The sequence below is a fragment of the Alexandromys fortis genome, unplaced genomic scaffold, assembly GCF_014885135.2.
Source record: "Alexandromys fortis isolate MF-2015 unplaced genomic scaffold, M_Fortis_MF-2015_v1.1 scaffold_85, whole genome shotgun sequence".
Taxonomy (NCBI): Eukaryota; Metazoa; Chordata; class Mammalia; order Rodentia; family Cricetidae; genus Alexandromys; species Alexandromys fortis.
This window is the reverse complement of record NW_026067975.1, coordinates 1,823,836-1,843,907: the sequence shown is the minus strand read 5'-3', so window position 1 is coordinate 1,843,907 and position 20,072 is coordinate 1,823,836. Positions and strand designations below refer to the sequence as shown.

Below are 20,072 nucleotides of genomic sequence, written 5' to 3'. Positions count from 1 at the left end.
CTGCTATGGTTTGCATCTGAAATGTCCCCACAGGCTCACATTTTGATTATTTGGTTGAAGACAATGTTTCAGGGAGGGACCTGACGCTAAGCAGGCCTAACAAGACCCCTATCCAGAGAAGACAGGCTGCCCCGGAAGGAAGACAGTGAGGCAGTGGAATCTGGTGGCTTTCAGGGCCCAGTTCCCTACCGTCCCCTTAGCATGTGTGATCTGCCTGCTCTCCCTCCGCTGTACAGACAGCTGGCAGACTAATGCTCCCTGCTGGGAACCACAGGTATCCATCCCAGCGACTGCAAACACAACTGGATACAGTGTACCTTCGACTTTATGTCTGGGCTCAGCTGCTCCCCAGGCCACTCTGTGACACTACCAACAAGGAATCCATCGAGGCCAAGGTCAGGTTTGCCACCTGATTTTACCTTCCTAGCTCCAGGCCTGCCTTGCCCTCGCTGGGACCTCAACTTGGGCTGGTCACCTCCTCGGGGACCACAGGCAGGTGGGACTCCATTTAAGTATGGCCATGGTTCTTACTGCCAAGAAGCCGCCTGGGCTGGGGAGCACAAGGGTCCAGAGAGCAAGGAGCCGGATCCAGTCCTGGCTCTGGGCAGATATGGCTACCTTTGTTTGACAATACTGACATTAGGATGGTGGTGAAGGACTTGAGGTCACTTGCACAAAGACTATGGTAAAGAATATGCCATTTCCACATCTGTCCTCCAAATATTTACTCCCACCCCTGTAAGTTCCTTGAAAAAGACTTTTTATTTTGTTTACGTCTAAGTGTAGGTGATTGCATGAGTTAATGTCCACCACACGCACACAGTGTTCGTGGAGGCCAGAAGGTGTCAGATCCCATGAAATGGGTGGTTCCAGGTGATTGTGAGCCACTTGATGCGGGAGAACTTGGGTCCTCGGCAAGAACACTGAGCCTTCTTTCTAGATAGCCTCTACCCCCTGCCTTATGATTTTGTAACAGGTGTTCTCTTCAGTGTGGGATCAGGAGACACTGAGTCCGGTGGTCCACACTACCCTGAGAGCACAGTGAGCCAGTCCCCCGCCCCCAGCCACCTCAGCGGCAGCAGCTCTTCTAACTCTTGCAAGTGTTCGGTTCATCAGAGTCATTACTCCTGTCCTGCTTCTGTAACAGGAGGGAGTCTGCTTGTTTGTCCCGGCCACCCAGCTAGCTTAGCCCAGGTAAAAGTCCCAGCGTCTGTTCTCTGGTGGGTCCATGGCATCTCTCTGATTCTGTTTTCTTCCTCCCAGAATTCAGTTCTGTCTTCTCCGCCTAAGTTCTGCCCTATCAGGCCAAGGCAGTTTCTTTATTCCTTAACCAATGCAAGCAACACACAGAGAGGACTCCCACATCATGCTTCCACACTGCTCCAGTTTCTCTCTATCGCCCCAAGCACTCTGGCGTTCTCTCTTTCTGCCATCCACCTGCCAAAGAGCAATGATTTGCTCTAACAGCCAGTTCCCACAATTCCCTCAGCACTCCTCAGCCCTCAAAACTGTCTTAAATGCCCACCCTGTCTCCAAAGGGCTGCTGTGACTGCCCATGGAAACCAGAAGCACAAGGAAGAGCTGCGGTTCTGTTATCTGCCTTTGATCACTTGTGTTCATGCTGGGCTGGGTTTTGTTCTATAGGAGAGCTGGGGAAGGCCAAACCCCCACGTGAAGACTCGGATGCTCGATTCTATACAGACAAGACTGATCAAACAGTTGAACTCAAGTTCCTTTGGGAGCCCCCACATACTGCCTTTCATGCTCCCCCCCCCCATTTTAATGTTGCCTCATCATGAGCCAACTGATGTAGCAATTCAGTAAGAGTCTCTGCTGTGCTGGCTGCTTGCATGAGCCAGTGGACCATGGCAGAATACGGCTCACCGGGCTGGGGAGGCAGCAAGTCCTATCCAGCTTGAGGCCATTTATAAGCTATCTGCCTTGATTTTCTTCCCCTAGCATTTGCCACAAGGACCTAAGTTTCTCAAGTGCTAGAGTGTGAGGGGTCCCTCAGTGGACCTAGATTGAGTCCCACTTGAAACCTCAGGGACAGGTCCGGAAACTACATTCCCGAGGGGAACACAGGTTGGCTCCTACCCACTGTGATGTGAAGACCAAAGATCCCAAGTCACAATGGAAGCTAGTAATTACAGAGACGGACAGCTGGGCGTGGAAAGAACTATGAAAAGGACCTGGCTCCCTCACTTCTTGTGTCCTGGATCCCCTCCACCCCCAAGTCTGAGCGCCGAGGATAACCTGTCTCCTTCCACCATGCAGGTTCTGGGAATCAAACTCAGGTTGTCTTGGTAGCAAGAACTTTATGTACTGAGCCACCCTGCCTGCTGGACTCCTTGCTCTCTGAAGGTGTCCACCTCTAACCCTTGGTCACGGAAACACACAAGGGTCTTCTAAACGCCCCAGTTCACATACACTGCTACAGTTTATGCCTTCCTTCATAGAATGCACAGCAGACAAAGAGTGGAGGGTGGTCTAGTCCCAGGCTGGGGACAGGCTCCGGGCTGTTCTGTAGCCAAGGGGTTTACTCTCAGCTACCTTTATCCTAGACCTACTATTATTGTGGTCAGTAAGATTATGTATGTTGTACAGAACAGGCCTTCAGAGATCGCCATGGAATTGACGCTGCACACACCAACAGCTGTCTCCAAAGAGCACACGAGGCTGAGGGAGCAAGAATCTAAACAACCAAGACAACACCACTGCTCCTTCCTCAGCTCCTCTATGCAGAGGCCGCTGGAGGTCACCCAATGTTGTTATTCTCTTTCCCAGTTGACATGGGATCTAAGGCACTCCAGGGCAGGGACAGAGTATGGGATCTGGAGACTATAAGAAGAATGCTGGCTTCGCTGACAAAAAGATGCCAAAAGAACCTCGCCATACACACATTCTACCTGCTTCACGGAGCTGCTGGAGCTTGGGACTCCTAGTCTGTCCACCTGAGACCTCCAGACGGCTACCTCCTTCCCTGGCTTCTGAACAGCTCCAGTCTGAGCACCCCCTCCCCCCTCCAAGCGAAGCTGTCTCGTCATCATTCTCTCTTCCTGGCTCTGCAGGATCCGGTTTTTTGTGTGGGGCAGGGGGCAGGAGGCCCACTCTCCTTTCTTTTCCCAGGGAAAAACACAGCTGTAGCAGAGACTGAGCAGGACGGAGCCAGAGGGCTCAGATGCCAGGGAAAATGGCTTTTCAAACAAGAGCTGAAAGTTTATGTGAAACTGGTAAATAATTTTTAAAACCTGGAAACATTGGCTGGGCCAAAGCAAACAAGTTCACAGCCTCTACACGATCAGGTTCCTCCCAGCCCAGACTGCATGACGGTGAACACAAAGCCACCAACAGCGGCTGCAGACTTGGTCTTTCCTAGGCCTGTGACCAAGATCCACTTTGGGCTGGGCACTGCAACCATGCAGCCCTCATGCGCTTCTAGGCACCCTGTGCACCACGCTCACCCCACTTCCCTTTCCTGAGCTCTGCACACTTCTTGTTCTGAGCAATCCTCCTGCCTCCCCTCTGTCTGGATATTTCGTTTCCCTCAGCTGGTATCTTCCTCTCTAACGGAGTCCTGCAGGAGACCTCTGAATGAACATGTGGATGGACGAAGTATCTAGTGACTACCCCAGCAGACTCTGGGTTTCAAGGTAGGGTCACTGCCCCATTCCACCTCCCAAGTAGTCATAAAGTCTCACGCACATGGTGACACTCCGGGTTTTGCGTCTTCCTTTCAGGGCTAACGCCCGCCTCTGAGCCACCCCCAGTCTTTGACTGCATGAGTGAAACAGCCTCTGAGTTGCATCACCCAGTGTCACCCTCCCACCAGCTCACACTATACGTCAGACACACCCGGGTGCTGGCTTTCAACACAGACCCTGGGCTCTGCTCCCACCGAGAGTCAGATTCTGTAGGGAGGGCCGCAGACATTTCTGTTTGCTTTTTTGGGAATGTGCATTTTAAACATGATCCCAAGGCAATGCTGACCCTTGCACTTGGATGTCAACATTCTGGAGAAAACAGAAGTGGGCTCTGCCCTCTCCAATATGCTAATTGCATGGTGGCATCTCTGCCGCTGGGGCTCCCTTCTGCTCTGCCTCTGCACTCTTCTCTAGTGTCCTCTCCAGACAACTCCTAGTCTCCCTCAAGCATGACCTCAGATGTCCCCTGACTGGACAGGGTTCCTTTCTTCTAACCCGCCATACCACTCTGCCATACATAAATGATCTTAATTCATTTGACACACGTCAGGAGTACCATTGCCAAGCACTGTACTATGTGCTGCAGAGTCCTCACGAACTCTATCACGTTCTCCACTTCACTGAGGGGAAACTGAGGCACGGAGATGGCACGCAGCTTTTCTGAGTGTGGAAAGCTGGTCAGTGGCAGGCCGGGTTTGGTCTGCAGTCAGGCTCCAGCGTCCATGCTCCACCCACTCCACCATGCCCCACCCCTTGCCTGCCCAGCATTCTGAGTCTTTGCTCCTGAGACTCCTCCACTGGTTAGAGGGGCCTGTGGCTCCCGAAGGACTCAACTCCCAGGCCAGTGACAAAGCAGGAGTATTAGCTAAAGAACAAAACTGCACATACTCCCAGAACTGGATCAACAAGGAAAGATAAAATTAATAAAACTTTAGCGTTTGAAGATATAAAATGTGATTGGGCCCAGTGACTTGCCTGACTCTGTCTTCTTTAGAGAGTGACCTTCCAGAGTGTGCCAACTCCTGGGGGGAGAACACACACCTTGACATAACCCTGAATCTTCAGCAGCTCCACTTCCTGCCCAATGCAAATGCGTCTCTGTGTCCATCAGGTCACACAGAACAGGCCAACGTCTCCTGCAGGAAGGACGCGTCAGACCCTGAAGACAACACTAGCTTTAACTACACTACTGCAGATGAACTCTGTTGCGGCCAACTGAGGCTCTGCCCAAGAGGATGCCCCCCCCCATACGAGTGCCACAAACACCACATAGATTCACTGTCAGCCAACGGACTCTGAGTAAAAGCAAATAAATGGATGTTAAATCCCAAGCTTTCTTTCACTAAATAGCTGAAGTCATAAGCTCTGCCCGCCTTCTGGGATGCTAGTATACCATGAGAGTGCACTCTGGCAGGGCTCTGGTTTGCGTACAGACTTACGGTCAGTCAGACTTCTGTGGGCCAAGGGTTTTCCCAAAAGCTCTCAGCTCTCAATCAATCTTGCAAAACCATAACAATCAGCTCCATTTTACAGAAGAAACAGCAGCTGCCATGAGCCAGGGCTTTCCCAAAATCTACACGCTTGTACCAACTCTGCAAAGGAGTGGTTGGTAACGAAGAGGCTTGCACCAGTCAGGAAGTTTCCACAAGTATCTATTCTCATGCCAACCTTGCAGAATTATGATGATTAATTCTCTGATGAAGGGAGGTGCAGAGGAGCCAGCTGCTTACTAAGGAAGCTGCCATTCGGACTAAGGCCACAGCTTCAGAGTCCGTGTGTGCCTGTCACACCGCCATTTGGGGAAGGAGAAGATGGAGAGTGAGCACAAAACACAGACTGGAGAAATGCTGCAGAGGGGAAACGGGGGATTATAAATGGGCAGAAAAAGCAGAAACGCCTCAGATGTCTTCAGATCCGAACAGTCTTTCCATATTATAACAGAGAATCCTTGAATTCGAGAAGTTATTTTCCTACTGTACACATTTCAAAACTAAGGAACTGAAATATGTATATGTATGTATATATATATATATACATACACATATATATATATATGAAATAATTTCACTAAGGACCTTCAGCGCACACAAGCCATTCGTGTTATCACAGATGGATGTGTTGAGAAGCTATGAACGGTACTCTATGCTGTCCAGGTCCTTCCCCTCTCACTCTGTCTCCACAACACCGAGTACAGCAAGCACTTCACAGACACAAGCGACTTGACTCCTCACGTCCTCTGCCTATGGGGAGACATGCTTGTTTAAACAATCCCATGTCTCACTCCTGACCCGTGTCAAAATGTTTCCATATCCAAAATATCAACAGGAATATTGATCTACCAGCAAGATATAACAAGATACACAGTAGTTTCAGAAAATGAAACCATACTTTTTACATAAAGAACACACACACACACACACAAACTATATTGTTTCAAACAATAACATTGCCAGCATGGTATTCAAAAAATTTGTCAAAAGGAACAGTAAAGAAAAGCATGTATATTTTAGGGTAAGAACAAAGCATGAGTCCATTTTTGCTTTGTGACTCAAAGTTTCTTACACTATTCTAATAAGCAATTAATAAAGCAATCAAATAAATGAAGCAAACAAGTGTCATTTCTCTGCAGACAGGCAGGTTCCAAAGCTGCAGATTACCTAGGAGGAGGAGGGCAGCGCGGACGTCCATCTCTCAGGCTTTCGGCACTGCAAGGTACTCCAGAGTGAAGAGCTCGGGTCCAGCCAGGCCAATTTAGTCTGCAAAATTTTCCTTAAAAAAAGTGTGGCTGAAAAGCGGCCCTCCTAACAGACGAACATTCACAAGTGTGGTACAGGCAAGACACACAGGGCCATTCAGTGCCACCCAGGCCAGCTCATGCGAGAGACGCCTGAGGAACACAAGGGAGCCACATTTACCTCTCAGAGCCTGCCCAGGGCTCAGGCTAGAACTCCAGGCTGACTGCAGCTCCCTCCTCCTCCACCGAATGGTGGAAATTTTCCAATGAAAAACTACAAACAATGAAACCACTGAAAGCCAGATCCCACTTATTGGAAGGTTTCTATTTTTGCAGGTCATTAGCCATCTGGAGTACTTCTGCACGTCTCTGGTCACCTTCTCTTGACCACTTCCAATATTGGAAGGATGAAATAAGTATTTTTGGGCCTCTTCACTGTTAGAGCGGCCTGTCATGTGCACAGGGGTGAGCCTATACCACCCTGTGGTAAATCAGGCAAGCCTCAAAGCTTTCTTTCTTCAAACCACCCACTCCTGATGCCAAGTCTCCCACATTCCTCTGCACTCCCCACATCCCACTCACTGAGCCACCTGTTCCTATTTCTGTCACTCAAAGTGAAACAGAAATGCCACCTCCCCACAGAGCTCCCACCCATCAGGGTGAGGTGGGAAAACACAGAAGCCAGGTGACAGCAAACACAGTTCTCAGCATTGTACCAGCGCCTCCTCAGTTTCCAGAACACGGAACCCAAAGGAAGAGGAGATGTTTCCAGAGTAGGCACAGACTCATTCATTCAAGAGACGAATGTTCCGGGGAAGGATTCAGGGGAAGGGCACAGTGAGGCTTCGTGACTAGGGAAAGGGAGCTGGCTCATGGAATCCTGATGTACATCACAAAAGTATTGAATCCTTGCAACAACGGATGGGTATCTAGAGGAAAGAAAGCAAGGGCTAAAAGGATGGAAGGAGATGGGGGATGAGCTGGTCCATGCAGGGTCGCAGGGGTGAGCTCAAGGAAAGACTGGTTCCTTGGAGAAAGCCAAGCAGAGAGGGGACACAGGGGACAGTAGGCAAGATTTGAGTTCCAGGATAGCCCTTCTCATGGCAAGTGTGGGGAGCAAAGATTTGGGGTACAGTGTGAGCATAAAGATTCAGTGGAAGACGATGAACCGGGGAAGCTCACAGATGAACTTCACCAGAGAGTCCTTACCTTGCTACCTGGGACCTCCAGTGAGGAGCCTCTGCCGCCCAGGGGCCAAGTTTCATACCAGCAACCTAGTTTCCCCACCCTATCCTGAGTTACCCCAGCCCCATCAATGACTGAATGTAAAACGGCCACTTAGGTCTTCAAGGAACCGAAGGTCAAATGCCTCTGCCCAGCATGAGAAATCAAGATGAACCCTCTGGACCTTGGGGATGGATGTCAACAAGAATAAGCAAGCAGTCTGGGAACATACGTAGAAGTTCAAAGAAAGGACGGCGAGGCTGGCTGTGAGTGTGGCGGCACAGGCCTAGGAGGCTAAGGAAGGAGGATCACTAAATTGAGGCTAGTTTGGGCTACAGAGTGAGAGCTGGACTCAAAGAAAGAAAAGACGCCAGTTAGGATTCTTGCTTCCAACCATTCACCATGACTACCGACAATGAAAAAGTCCCAGAGTTTCCTTGCTGCCTACAACCCAGGCCCTTAGTCTCCCAGCAAAGCCGTCTACCCTCCTGCAGCCCACAAGGCCCCTCTGTACTCACAGAACTGCAGGCTGAGGCTCAGGAAGGCCAGCAGCCCAGCCAGGGCCAGCAGCACCAAGAAGCGATTACGGTAAAGCATTATTGTCTGTTCTACTTGCTCTTCATGGCTTCACCTCCAACCCGGAACCTGTCCTGTGGAGAAAACAAAAGCAAGGAACAATGTTCAAGGAGAAAGAGAAGTCCGTCCCCTGGTAAGGAGGCCTGGATCCCAACTGGAGAACAACCACTTGTTCTGGAAGTCACTGTCCCAGAGAAGCCCAAGTGAGAACGAGAGTCCATTAGTATGCCCCTCTCCTGCCTGCCGTCAATGGGCGAGGAGAATGTTTAGAGACGCCGGCCCAGAGACGCGCAAAGAACGTTCATGGAGCATGCACACTGCCACAGGCGGCAAACCCTGCTCAAGGACCAGCTCACCCCGTCATCGCCTCAAACCTTTCAATCTTCAACTTTCTGGTGAACCATAAGAAGACCTTGACATTGCATCAAAATTTGGACATCAGCCACTGCAATGTGTCCCACGATACTGCTCTCAGGGATGCTGACTGCTTCTGTACAAACAGCCCCACCAATCAGTCAGAGGAATGGCCACTCCAGGCCACCGAGTCTCTCATATAAGGCTCCCCCTCCCCCCACTCTAATTTCTTCAAACATCAGAACCATGCAACAGAACTTTTACTTTCTTGGTATTGAGTAAGATTTTTAATTTTCCATACATGGAAAAAAAGGGTACTGTAATTTTATTCTATCAGCTTCACATGAGAGTTTTGTTTATTATTTGTGTGTGTGGTGGGGGGGATAGTGCATGTGCCATACTGCACCTGTGCAGGTCAAAGGTCACCTCTGTGAGGTCAGGTCTTTCCTTCCACATGGATCCGGAGAACTGAACTTGGGCCACCAGGCTTGCCTTTGCCTGCTGAGCCATCTCACCGCCATATTGGATTTATTTCCTGGTTCTCCCTGGGGTTTTATGTGGAACTTGGAAAACATATTTTCCTTAGAGAACGTTCTTAAGATAATAACAAATATGTCAAGTGCTGGTGACAGCGGTGCACACCTTTAATCCCGGCACTCAGGAGTCAGAGCAGGCAGATCTCTGTGAGTTCAAGGCCAGCCTTGGTTTACAGAGTGAGTACCAGGACAGCCAGAGCTACCCAGAGAAACCCTGCCTTGAAAAACAAAAAACAAACAAATAAAAAAAAGATTATAACAATAAGACTGTAACAGCTGTTACAAGCCCAAGTCTTTACCCACTTCAAACTCAATCCCCCACACAGCCTGGATAGACAAAGGCAGGCAGAAGTGCACTTGGTAATGTGAAGAAGGCATGACTGTACCAGTCTGTACTGACGCACGGACGAGCCGCCAGCTTCTCGCTCGGGTGAGGGAGGAGTGTGGCATGTGGGCTGTTAAATAAGCTACTTTATGAAGAAAAGGATCCGTTGGGAGCGAGGCAGGAGCCAGAGCCTGCAGCCCTTGCTCCGGATCCTCTCCCCACACGCGGTCCTGCACCCCTTGCTCCGGATCCTCTCCCCACATGCTGTCCTGCACCCCTTGCTCTGGATCCTCTCCCCACGTGCTGTCCTGCACCCCTTGCTCCTGATCCTCTCCCCGCATGCTGTCCTGCACCCTCTGCTCCAGATGTCTCCCCACACACAGTCCTGCAGTCCTGGCTCCCGGTCCTCTCCCCGCAGTCCTGCACCCCACCTTTAGGAAGGAACCTGTCCGAATTTTGTTTACCAAGGGGGTACCTTTTTCTAAGAGACAAATGAAAGCACTCCACCGACCGTCTCACAGCAGGTGGACCGCCAGCACTCCGTGGGAACCTCCCTGCTGGGCAGCAGTCAACCTTCATCCATTCTTCAGCTAGGGACTCCTATCTGCTCACAGCCATCCACTTCCAGAGGATTAGATTCAGCCAGCACGGGGCAAGCTGGTGTCACGTGTGCCCCAACTGTGACCTCGTTCACACACTGCTAGGTTGGTGTGTGCATGTCTGCGGCACAGACAGGAAACTGAAGCTTGTGAGTGAGAAGTTACTAAGTGGTGGTGGCAGGGTGTGAGGGGAGGTGTCCGTGGCTCTCCTGTTCTCTCTCGTGGGTGCAGAGTCTCCTTCAACATTACATACTGACTCTAGTCAAAGTCTACGGAAAGCACAGGCCAAACTCACTCTTGGTAGTTCAGAACTTCTACAGCTGCCTTCCTTCTGTTCCCACAGGTCTCAGAGCCCCTTAGTACCCAGTCTTTCCTGATTGGCTTTATTCTATCAATAACCTAATAAAATGATTCTGAGGGGGGTTGTTTTTGTTTTTGAATAAAATATCACCATGTAGTCCAGGCGAACCTCCAACTTGCAATCCGCTTCCTTCATTCTCCTGGAATGACTCACTCAAGCCTTGGGGAACCTTTCAATTTAGGGAAGGGAGGCAACTAAAGATTGTGGAATGGGAAGTAAGGCTTAGAGAAAATTTTGGTATCTTTGTACTCTCAAGTGAACTGTGTCTTTTCTTCATGGTCTCCTCCGCCATCTTCTTTTGTGGCTGATGACAACTTTGTGCATTCTCCTCTATGAGGAGAATTCTCCTCATGAGGCCGTCTTCTGGAGCTTCTGCCGGGGAGGCGGCACTAAGGTCTTCCCAAGCTTTACTGTCAGAAGGGTCCTATAGGCCTGACTGCCTGATGATGCCGACACCAGCCTGCTGCAGAGAGAGGGCTCGGGGCTGTGGGGTTAGACACGTGACAAGCTTGGCGACTGCTGCCAATTACTCAACCTTGCTGAGGCAGTTTCTCCTCTGGAAATTCACCGCCTTAGGGGATTGTGTGAACCGAAATCACGGCTAAGTGCGATCCCTAGCGTGAAGGAGACATTCTAGAGAACACGGATATTATAACCTCTCACCTACTCTGCGACTGATTCCTTCCTCTAGGGCAATTCAGTTCAGGATGGAGTTTCTTGACTCATGTTTTGGTTCCTGTTGGATAGGTGAATCTGGTTTTCTCTTCAGCTCTGCTTCAAATCTGGTCTTGGGTCTCTCGCTCTGGGCCTGTGCTGGCCAAGGGAAACTGTCCTTGATTCTTGGGCCCAGGTGGCACCTCTTGCTCCAGCCCCTCCCAGCCTCGACCTGCCTTTTGGTTGCCCTGTGTTCACACGCAGGACGCAATGGCTTTCTCTGGCTTCTGGGCTCCATCTGGCCCTTCATTAACTTTCTGCCTCCAGTCCCTTGGTGGATTTCCCAGAAGAGGCTGCTAGAACGGCTGCATAGATTGTACAGCTTTCCTTGACACTGTCTCTTCCTAAGGAGTTCACCACAGTGTGGCTCAGAGCTGTCTTCAGGTGGGCGGCAGGTAGTGGCAATCATTACGTGCTGAGCTAACCCCAGGTTTGCTGCATGAAGCGTTTCTGACAGTAATGGTTTCCAATTCATACTTTTTCTGTATCCACGGACTAATGTAACAAGCTCCCACACTGACTCCCGATTCAGCCAAGAGATCTGTTTCGGCTAATGCTAAAACAGCAGAGGGGTTGCATATAGGGGCCTGAAATGCTCTGGGGCCGAACTATGAGAGAACTTACAGGCTTGTTTGCTAAAGGATGAGAAACCACGTAGATCCATTGAAAACAGACCCTACTGGGGCTTTCTCCAAACAAACCGTCTGCCAATAACAACACACCAGTGAGGGTACCCTAGACCACCCAGATCCCCCAAGCTCGGACACTTCTCAGCGGAGTTGGTCCAGACCAGAGGAAACTCGGCCAAACCACACACTCACACACGAGTATCACGACTGCTGCTTTAAGGCAGTAGATGTTGAGAACTTGATACAAAGCAAAACTTAACTGACAGAAAAGAGAAAAAAAATCTTGCATCTTTACCAGAAAGCACAAACCAGGATCGGCACCCTACAATGCCGTTCCGTCTTGTCTATATCCTGGACTTGTTCAATGCTTTTGGAGAAAGGGGCTGTGTTTAGGCTCAGGCGTAAAACAGAGGGTATGCTGGGTTAACCAGCGGCTGAGCTCACGGAACCACCCTGCAGCTTCCAATCTCCGGGCTGCTGTCATTTCTGCCTATCCTGACTTTTCAGTGGGAACACTCTATTTCTCTTCCATCCCCTCAGTGTCTGTGTCCTATCCGACTCTCTAGCGAGCTTAAATTTCCATCTGTGCTGGGCCACATCCTCAAGCTCCGCACACAGCCCAGCTCAAGGGTGACTAAACCATGAAGTAGACATATGGCATCTTCTGGGGTCCATTTGAGTAGAAGACATGGGGATGGAGATCACGCTTTTTTCTTTTAAAAACAGCTAAATAATGTTGGCAGAACCCAAAATCTGCAGGAATTTAAAGACACTGGTTTACAACTGAATCTAAGAGGCCAAAGGGTCAGTGTGTGCTTGCTGAAGGGAAACGCCGGCAGCACAGTCTGTCACTGTAGGTATTTCCTGCCGGGGACACTCCTTCATTGGAGGGAAGCCTAACTGAGTGGACAGGATGAGGCTTTAGAGGGCCATAGATCATCCCCAGTTTGGCCATTTATTTTCTACAGACTCTCAAGACAAGAAACCGACTTTGTTTCTAGGAATCATGAGACCATGACTTCAGTAAGCCTGGGGATAAGAACGTGAGCGAGGAGATGTGGTGAGTAGTGCCCTCTGCAGAAGCCAGAGTCATTGGCGCACGGCAGAGACGCGCTACATCTGACTCTTCGGCTACAATACGGTCACACTGACACCGTGCCTACCCAGACCCAGAGACTCCGGTGCAGTCACACTGACACTGTGCCTAACTAGACCCAGAGATTCACTCTTTCTCCAGAACTGCTGCGCCTGTTTCATGTTGTGTTTTCTTCCCCAAATCCTGGCCGCTCCCCTATTCACTGGCCCAGGGTAGGCAGCCAAATCTGTAGCCACATTCATGGCTCCTCTTCCATGGTGAGACTTCAGCTCAACTGCTGTGTCCAGCCTCACCCAAGGATTTCCATCCTGGAACATACACCTCAGCTGGTAAGTTCCCACAGCAGAAATCCAAAGATTACTAGTTATGGCCATGGTTTAGCTCTGTAGTCCAGGATGCAACCTTGATTATCCAGAGTTCTCTTCCCCTTTTGCTATGCCAGCTAAGAGGTTAAGAGAGGCACTTAGCAAGTCATGCTGTCCTTGGGTTTCCTTCCTGCCATATTCGTGCGTGCCCCTCCACAGGAGCCCTGTGCCTGCCGCTGGGGCTGCTGCAGCTCCTCAGACACCCCAGCAAATGCACACAGGTCACACGCAGGTCCCACCACTTTCTATGGAAAAGATGCTCTTGGTCCAACACGCATCATAACCAAACCCAACTCCCTAAAATATCCCTGTGGACACAATCAGTCCATGCTCCGACTGAACAGAAGATGGTGTTACCTGTCAGAAGATGTCCTTTAGACATAGCTCTAGCCCCTGGTTAGAAACACCTCAAACCCAGAATTGGATTTCTGACCACATGAACGGGAAAGTCCCACTAATTTCCTCTGCCTTAACCATAAACCTGAACAGCATAAGAAAAACACAGAGTTGAAACGGCACAAGACAATGAGCGGATCCCCTTCCATTACAGTAACCACCGCTCCTGAATTAAAGGGAAAGAAACACGTCAATGGCATCTTTACAAGCTACCATTCCATCAGCAGAGGCTTCCAGAACCGAGCTCTCAACTATTTTTAACCTTGTAAAAACCAAGAAGGCCACATCAGGCAACAGGCTCTGGTTTCCCCTCCAAAACATACAGAATTTAGGATTTTAAATGGGACCATGGCTACTCGAAAGAAAATATGCATTCAATTATCTTCCACGAGTGCAGCTAAAAGTACTACCACCAGGAATAGGAAGACAGAATTAAATAAAGAAAATACTTGGGATAGATCCTATACTCTGAGTTGTTTCCATCATAATTATTTTGGCCTAAGTAAAGATTAAAAAAAAAATCATGTAACTGCAAAGGAAACATGAACCAGGCACAGGCTGAGGCAGCCTCCGAGGAGCCCTCTTTCTGAGGTTGCTTCAGGAAGGAGTTTAATCGCAAAATCAAAGCTGCCTGGCTAGGGATAAAGCAACCCTGGAGACGGATGAAGATGGATGAATTCCCGAGCCACCAGGAAAGCCCAGGAGAACACACTGGAATGCGGTGCTGGGATGGGGGGCTCCGTGCTCACAGCAGTCAGTCTGGGACCAGGGATCTCCAGCTCTAATCTGTGAGCTTGCTTCCAAAGCAGAAGCCAGCTCGTTCATCCACTCGCGCACGCACGTATTCCTCACGTCCACGGTGCCCCTCTAAATGAAAAGGACCTCAGGCAGAGGACAAAGAACACTTCTGGGGATGGAAGGAGGCATCTTGAGACTCAAAGCTGAAATACACTACAGATTTACAGAGGAGAGGATACGAGACCAGGAACTGCTGTAAAAACAGAGGGTGTGGCCGGAGAGACAGCCCAGCACTGCTGTCCCAAAGGACCCGAGTTCAATTCCCAACACCCACATGGCAGCTCGCAACCTTAAGTAACTCCAATTCCAGGAGCTCTAATGCCCTCTTCAGTCTTCTGCAGGCACTGCCTGGATGTAGTGCACATAACAAAACACCCATACAGATGAAATAAATAAAAATAAATAAATCTCAAGAATAAACAAAACCCCCTAGGGTTTGAGGGAGGCTGGCAAAGCGCTGCTGAAGCTGCTGCTGGCCCCCCTCAAGGACCATCGTGTGATGCTCTGCTCCCACGATGTCCAACGTTAAAAGTGGAAAGGCAAAGCCAGTTTTTTTTTCTTAAAAAGGAGCTGGAACACAGGCAAAAGGGCAGATGAGTCATGAAAGTGTATAAAGCTAGCTGCTTTTCTAGTTTTTCTTTGTGCTGAGTAAGTACATAAAAAATGTAACTGATAATCAGAGTATAAAACACTAAGTGAAGCCCAGGACTTCAGGAGGGCCATTCTAACTCTAAAGAGGTTCATGGAGATGTATTGAGTGCAGGGCTGGGTAAGGGTTTGTTTGAGTGCCTACTTTAAGCTGGCCGTGTGATGTTTTTACTAGTGAGTTGAGCACAATAAAGCGAGCTTACTAATAATCTTAAAAGTAAGCTTACAGTTGAATTAGTCAGGTCATGAGTAACCAAACATTAGGCCACAGGAAACCAGAGCCTCCAGGGAAGGAGAGGGAGGGCACAGACTAAGAGACAGCAGGTCAGCTCCCTGGAAGAGGCAATTCTGAAAGCGCCCTGAAGAGTGGCCTGGAGTTGGTGCATTTGCGACTGCAATTTACAAAAATATGCCACCAACAGAGGGTTTGCATGCCCAGGCTTGCTGCGTGAGTTGGTCCTTGTTTCCCAGGTTAAGGTCCCATCTCTTGCCACCAGAGCGCCCCTGCCCTCTGTGCTGCAGAACCCTCTCACATGCCACCCAGGAGCAGAGGTGTGACCACCTTGAATGCCTATGCTCAACCCTACAGCTGGCTTTCCCAGACACCTCTATCACCTAGGGAACCCGGAAAGGTGATGTGTACTGTGCATGACAATACCATGTCCAGATGTGGCAGCTGTTATGGGGCAGTCAGCAGTGGAGGAAAGGCACTGATCAATGCCATAGATTAGTCCCCAAGCATGTCCCGGCCATACTGGGCCCAGTGATCTTTACCCCGTTTTTTAGAACTGCAACGATCTGACAATACCACAAACTCCTCCTCATTTAGTCTCTTCATTTAGTCTGGACTCAGGGTCAGTGTGTAAGTCTGGAGCACCGTTTCAAGCCTTTGCGAGCCATGCTTTTCTCCCTGAGGAAACAGCCCTGGGTTGTTAGGATGTAACAGACAGCGCAGCAGAGAGTGGCCGATAAGCACCAGCCCGTGAGGCTCTCAGACGGACTGGTGCCCAGCAGCTCACGCGGGGGACTTATTCTGCTCCTTCCTTGCCTCTGCTCACTCTTTCCCCACCCCAAGCAAGAGACTGCCCGCTGGGAACAGCAAGGAAAGTCAGAGTTCGAAGAGGTTTTAAATGCCACCCGGCTCAAGGTCAGGGCAGAGCAGAACTGGCGCAAGGCCCCAGAGCGTTCAAAGAACTTGACCAATGCGGCTCCGCCCACCCTGCTTCACATTCAGAGTGGTACCCAACACTCCGCCCTTGTGTCCTTCCTGTACACCGCCTCTGTACCCCTTAACGATCAGACTTCTCTGGGCTTTATGGGACACACGGACAGAGAAAATATTTTCCAAACTCGTAGCTGTAAGCTGGTCAGTGGCCTCTAATTGGGCGGAGTCTGGTAATTCCAAGTCAAAAGGAGGTTGCCCGCCCCAGCCCAGCCTGAACTGTCTTCCCCCACAACTTCCCAGACTCCAAATCCCAGGATGGTGATGAGCCTTTTCCACATGTGGATAAGAAACAGCATCCTAGTAGACAAAGAGAACCCTAGGTGACCCCAAGGGCAAAGCTACCCATTTCCTTGATGGCTTATCAGCTCAAATTGTTTCCAAAGTCTCCCAGTCTCTTCCCAACTCCCTCAATTTCACAACCTCTTAAAGCCATCATTACTTTACTTCTGTTAAAGTAGGCGAACAAAAACCCCACCACTGGTACTACGAAACACTGAGCCCTTGCAAGGGACTCCTTCTCTGAGGGCACAAAGGGAGATGTGATCAAGATATAACCGTGGTTGTTGTTTTGTTTTAACCCTGCCTTATCCATGTATCCAAGAAGATGGGTTACCTGCAGGCAACAGAAAACCCTAGCTAAACCAACAAGATCCAGCGACACACCACCAACCAGTCACAGCACTAGGACAACAGATCAAAAAGAGCCTACCACTGGGAGCCAAGATCTTCCTAACCTTTCTGCTCTTAGCAACCGTCCGCGTTTGTCCTCTCCCAAGGCTGGCTTCTCTTAGTGTCAGAAACTGATGCCATATTCCCAAGCATCACAGCCATATCTGGTAGTAAGCAGAGATGGTGAGACAATCCTGTGTTATCTCTGTCATCAGAGCAGTTCAGCATCCCCTAGCCCCTCCCCTCCCTAGAAGCGAGTCACATGTCCAAGCCCAAAGCAATGACATAAGAATGGATTATGACAACTGGGTGAGACCAAGCAGGGCTCACTTTTTAGCAAAGGTCCAAGCAGGAAGGACAGGGAGAGAGCCAGAGGCTTCTGTGAGAACTCACACCTGGAGAAGGGTTGACAACACACACAATTATCCCAAGCAGTGATTCCGAAGCTCAGTCAGCTAATGACAGCACCCATACTTTTCAGATCTAGCCATCAAAGCACAGCCCGTCATAATTACAGGTTTTCACAGCTTCAGTGTGGGCTCGCTCAGGTATAATTCAGCAGCGACAAAGAGCGCAGCGTCTCTTGCAGCCTGCAACGTCCTACCAAGACCTTTTATTCCAAAATATGTGTTTCTAAAATATGCCGCATGAATTATTTATCTATGATTTCTTTCCAAGAAGTTTCTAAAGTTGGTGACTTACAGAGTTGGTATTTTTAAAAGTATAAACTATATTAAGATTTTTTTTCCTTTTTAAAAAATTTTATTTGTGTGTGTGTGTGTCTGCGTGAGTACATGCCACGCATGTATGGGTGAATGTGGAGGCCACGTGCATCAGATCCTCTGCAGCTGGAGTTAGACATGGTCGTGAGCGGTCTGATATGGGTGCGAGGAACCATAACTGGGTCTCTGGAAGAATGACAGCTCGTGATGTGGGAGAATGGTCTATATTCTGTCAATTATAATTTAAATAAATGCTAATTGGCCAGTAGCTAGGCAGGAAGTATAGGCGGAACAATGAGAACAGGAGAATTCTGGGAAGAGGGAAGCCCTTTCTTCTGCAACTGTGAGCTCGCCATAGAAGCAAGATGTGACTGCCTCACTGAAAAAGGTACTGAGCCATGTGGCTAGCACAGACAAGAATAATGGGCTAATATAACTTGTAAGAGTTAGTAAGAAGCCTGAGCTAATGAGCCAATCGGCTTATAGTTAATGTAGACCTCTGTGTGATTTCTTTGGGACTTAAAACGATTGCAGGAACCAGGCAGGACAGAAACCTCAGACAATAGCTGAGCCATGGCTCCAAGTCCAAGAATTTGTTGGTTTTTTTTTTTTTCTAAATTTGTCAACTGCAAGGTCCAGTGACTCTCTCTCTTAAAAACCCACCAACCCATGCTCCTCGCTAAACTATTCAGGCGGCTGATCATTTCTCAAGACTGAAACAAGGAATCCAGCAAGATAGGGTTTCACTTAATATGTATGCTTCAGCCATGTTTCTGACATTCTGGGAGAAGTCTGCTTCACCCAACATATGAGCTCCACATTTGCTGAAGTTTTGGAAGCAGCTGCCTCTGAAACCAGCCTGCTTGTTTTAGACCTCCCTCCTTCCCTTCCTCTCTCCCTCTCTCCCTTCCTCTTTCTGTCTCTCTCTTTTTCCCTTTCAAGACAGTGTTTCTCTGTGGCCTCGAACTCACAGAGATCCGCCTGCCTCTGCCTCCTGAGTGCTAAGATTAAAGGCGTGCACCACCACTGCTAGGCTTAGCATGCTTGTTTTAGAATGTCAACCATACCTCAAGAAAAAGGACAGCATGCACATGGCATGGCTAACTCACCAAAGCTCTTTCAAAAATATAACTACTTTTTAGAAATTGTATTTTGCAAGTAAACCGTGTCAATTAAAAGTCTCTTAAAAAGTCAAGGGACACTGAAGAGGGCAGAATGGGCATTCTGTGGTACACAAAGAAGATCTAAGTGATTAAAAACCACGTTTTCTGCGCAATGAACAAACAAAATAAACCTTCCCAAATCTTAAGAATCACAGATGTACACACTGAATCAGGCACACAGGAAAGTGGGCTGCCAAGCGAACTGGTGTTTCTTGATGCTTGCGTTTTTCAGGGTTTTGTTCTGGTTGGATGCATAGAACAGAGCACTATATATGATAGGATAGAAGGGTAGATTATTGAATCTACTTAGAAATAAAAAAGGGAGGATATGATCTAAGATAAAAAGGTAGATTATTGAATCTACTTTTAAAAAGCAAACTACTAGTTTTAACTATTTTACATTGAATTAGACTTTTGTGTATTGCATACAAATTTTGTCTTTTGATACAAATTTGAGAATAACTTTGTTAGCACATACTGTACATATATTTCTACTCTTGTTCGAGGTATTGTACCTATACAATTAATGCAAACTTCTAGCCCTTGAAAATTATTATTACCAATTGTTTAGAATAATAAAGAAATGCAGGTTAGTAACTGGTCACCTATTATAATTAAACTTGTAGTCCCATTAGGTATGTTTTCAAAGTCAAACAAAGATATATTTTACATAGGTCATCTTCAAACACCAGAATGTCACATTTAAGACATTTTAATAGCATAGGTTTTTCTTTTTTTCTTTTTCTTTTTTTTTTAAATGACAATGAGACATGCCTGCTCCTGGCAGCACCAATCTATCACAGAAAAGATAATGAGCATCAAAAAAGCTCCATATGGAGTTCAGTTTCTTTGTGGCATAAGTCAACCACTAGGCAAGAAAGTTCCCTTGCCTTGACTGCTGACAGTATGCTGTACAAACGGGACCAGCAGGACACAAGAGAGTGAACGCCAAACCTTGCCAGGACGTTCTTCAAAACTCCTGCTTTATAGAAAAGTCTGTCAAATATTCTAGGCCTTTAGGCCAAAAATGGATGTCCCAACGTTGCAGAGGAACTTTGGGTGACTGTCCAGGAAGCCACTTGTTTCTGTCATTTCTCACATTTTTTGGAAGTCTCTTGCTTGCACTTCCTGTTTACTTAGTTAGTATTATTTCCTTTTGGGTCTCTGAGGGAGTCGATGATGAGATAGTTACAGTTTTCCTTGCTTACGAGACTCAGAAAAGAAACTCACTAAA

The 20,072-nt window shown here is 48.5% G+C and overlaps 1 protein-coding gene across 3 annotated transcripts in view; it reads right to left on the bottom strand.

Moving 5' to 3' along the window:
- Positions 1–20,072, bottom strand: part of Pxylp1 (2-phosphoxylose phosphatase 1) — a 64,450-nt gene that overhangs the window by 22,979 nt on the left and 21,399 nt on the right. For all 3 annotated transcript variants that reach the window (XM_050157302.1, XM_050157304.1, XM_050157305.1), the window contains exon 2: positions 8,181–8,312. In XM_050157302.1, the coding sequence (XP_050013259.1) occupies positions 8,181–8,259 (79 nt within the window). In that variant the 5' untranslated portion in view covers positions 8,260–8,312. The remainder of the gene's footprint in view (positions 1–8,180; positions 8,313–20,072) is intronic.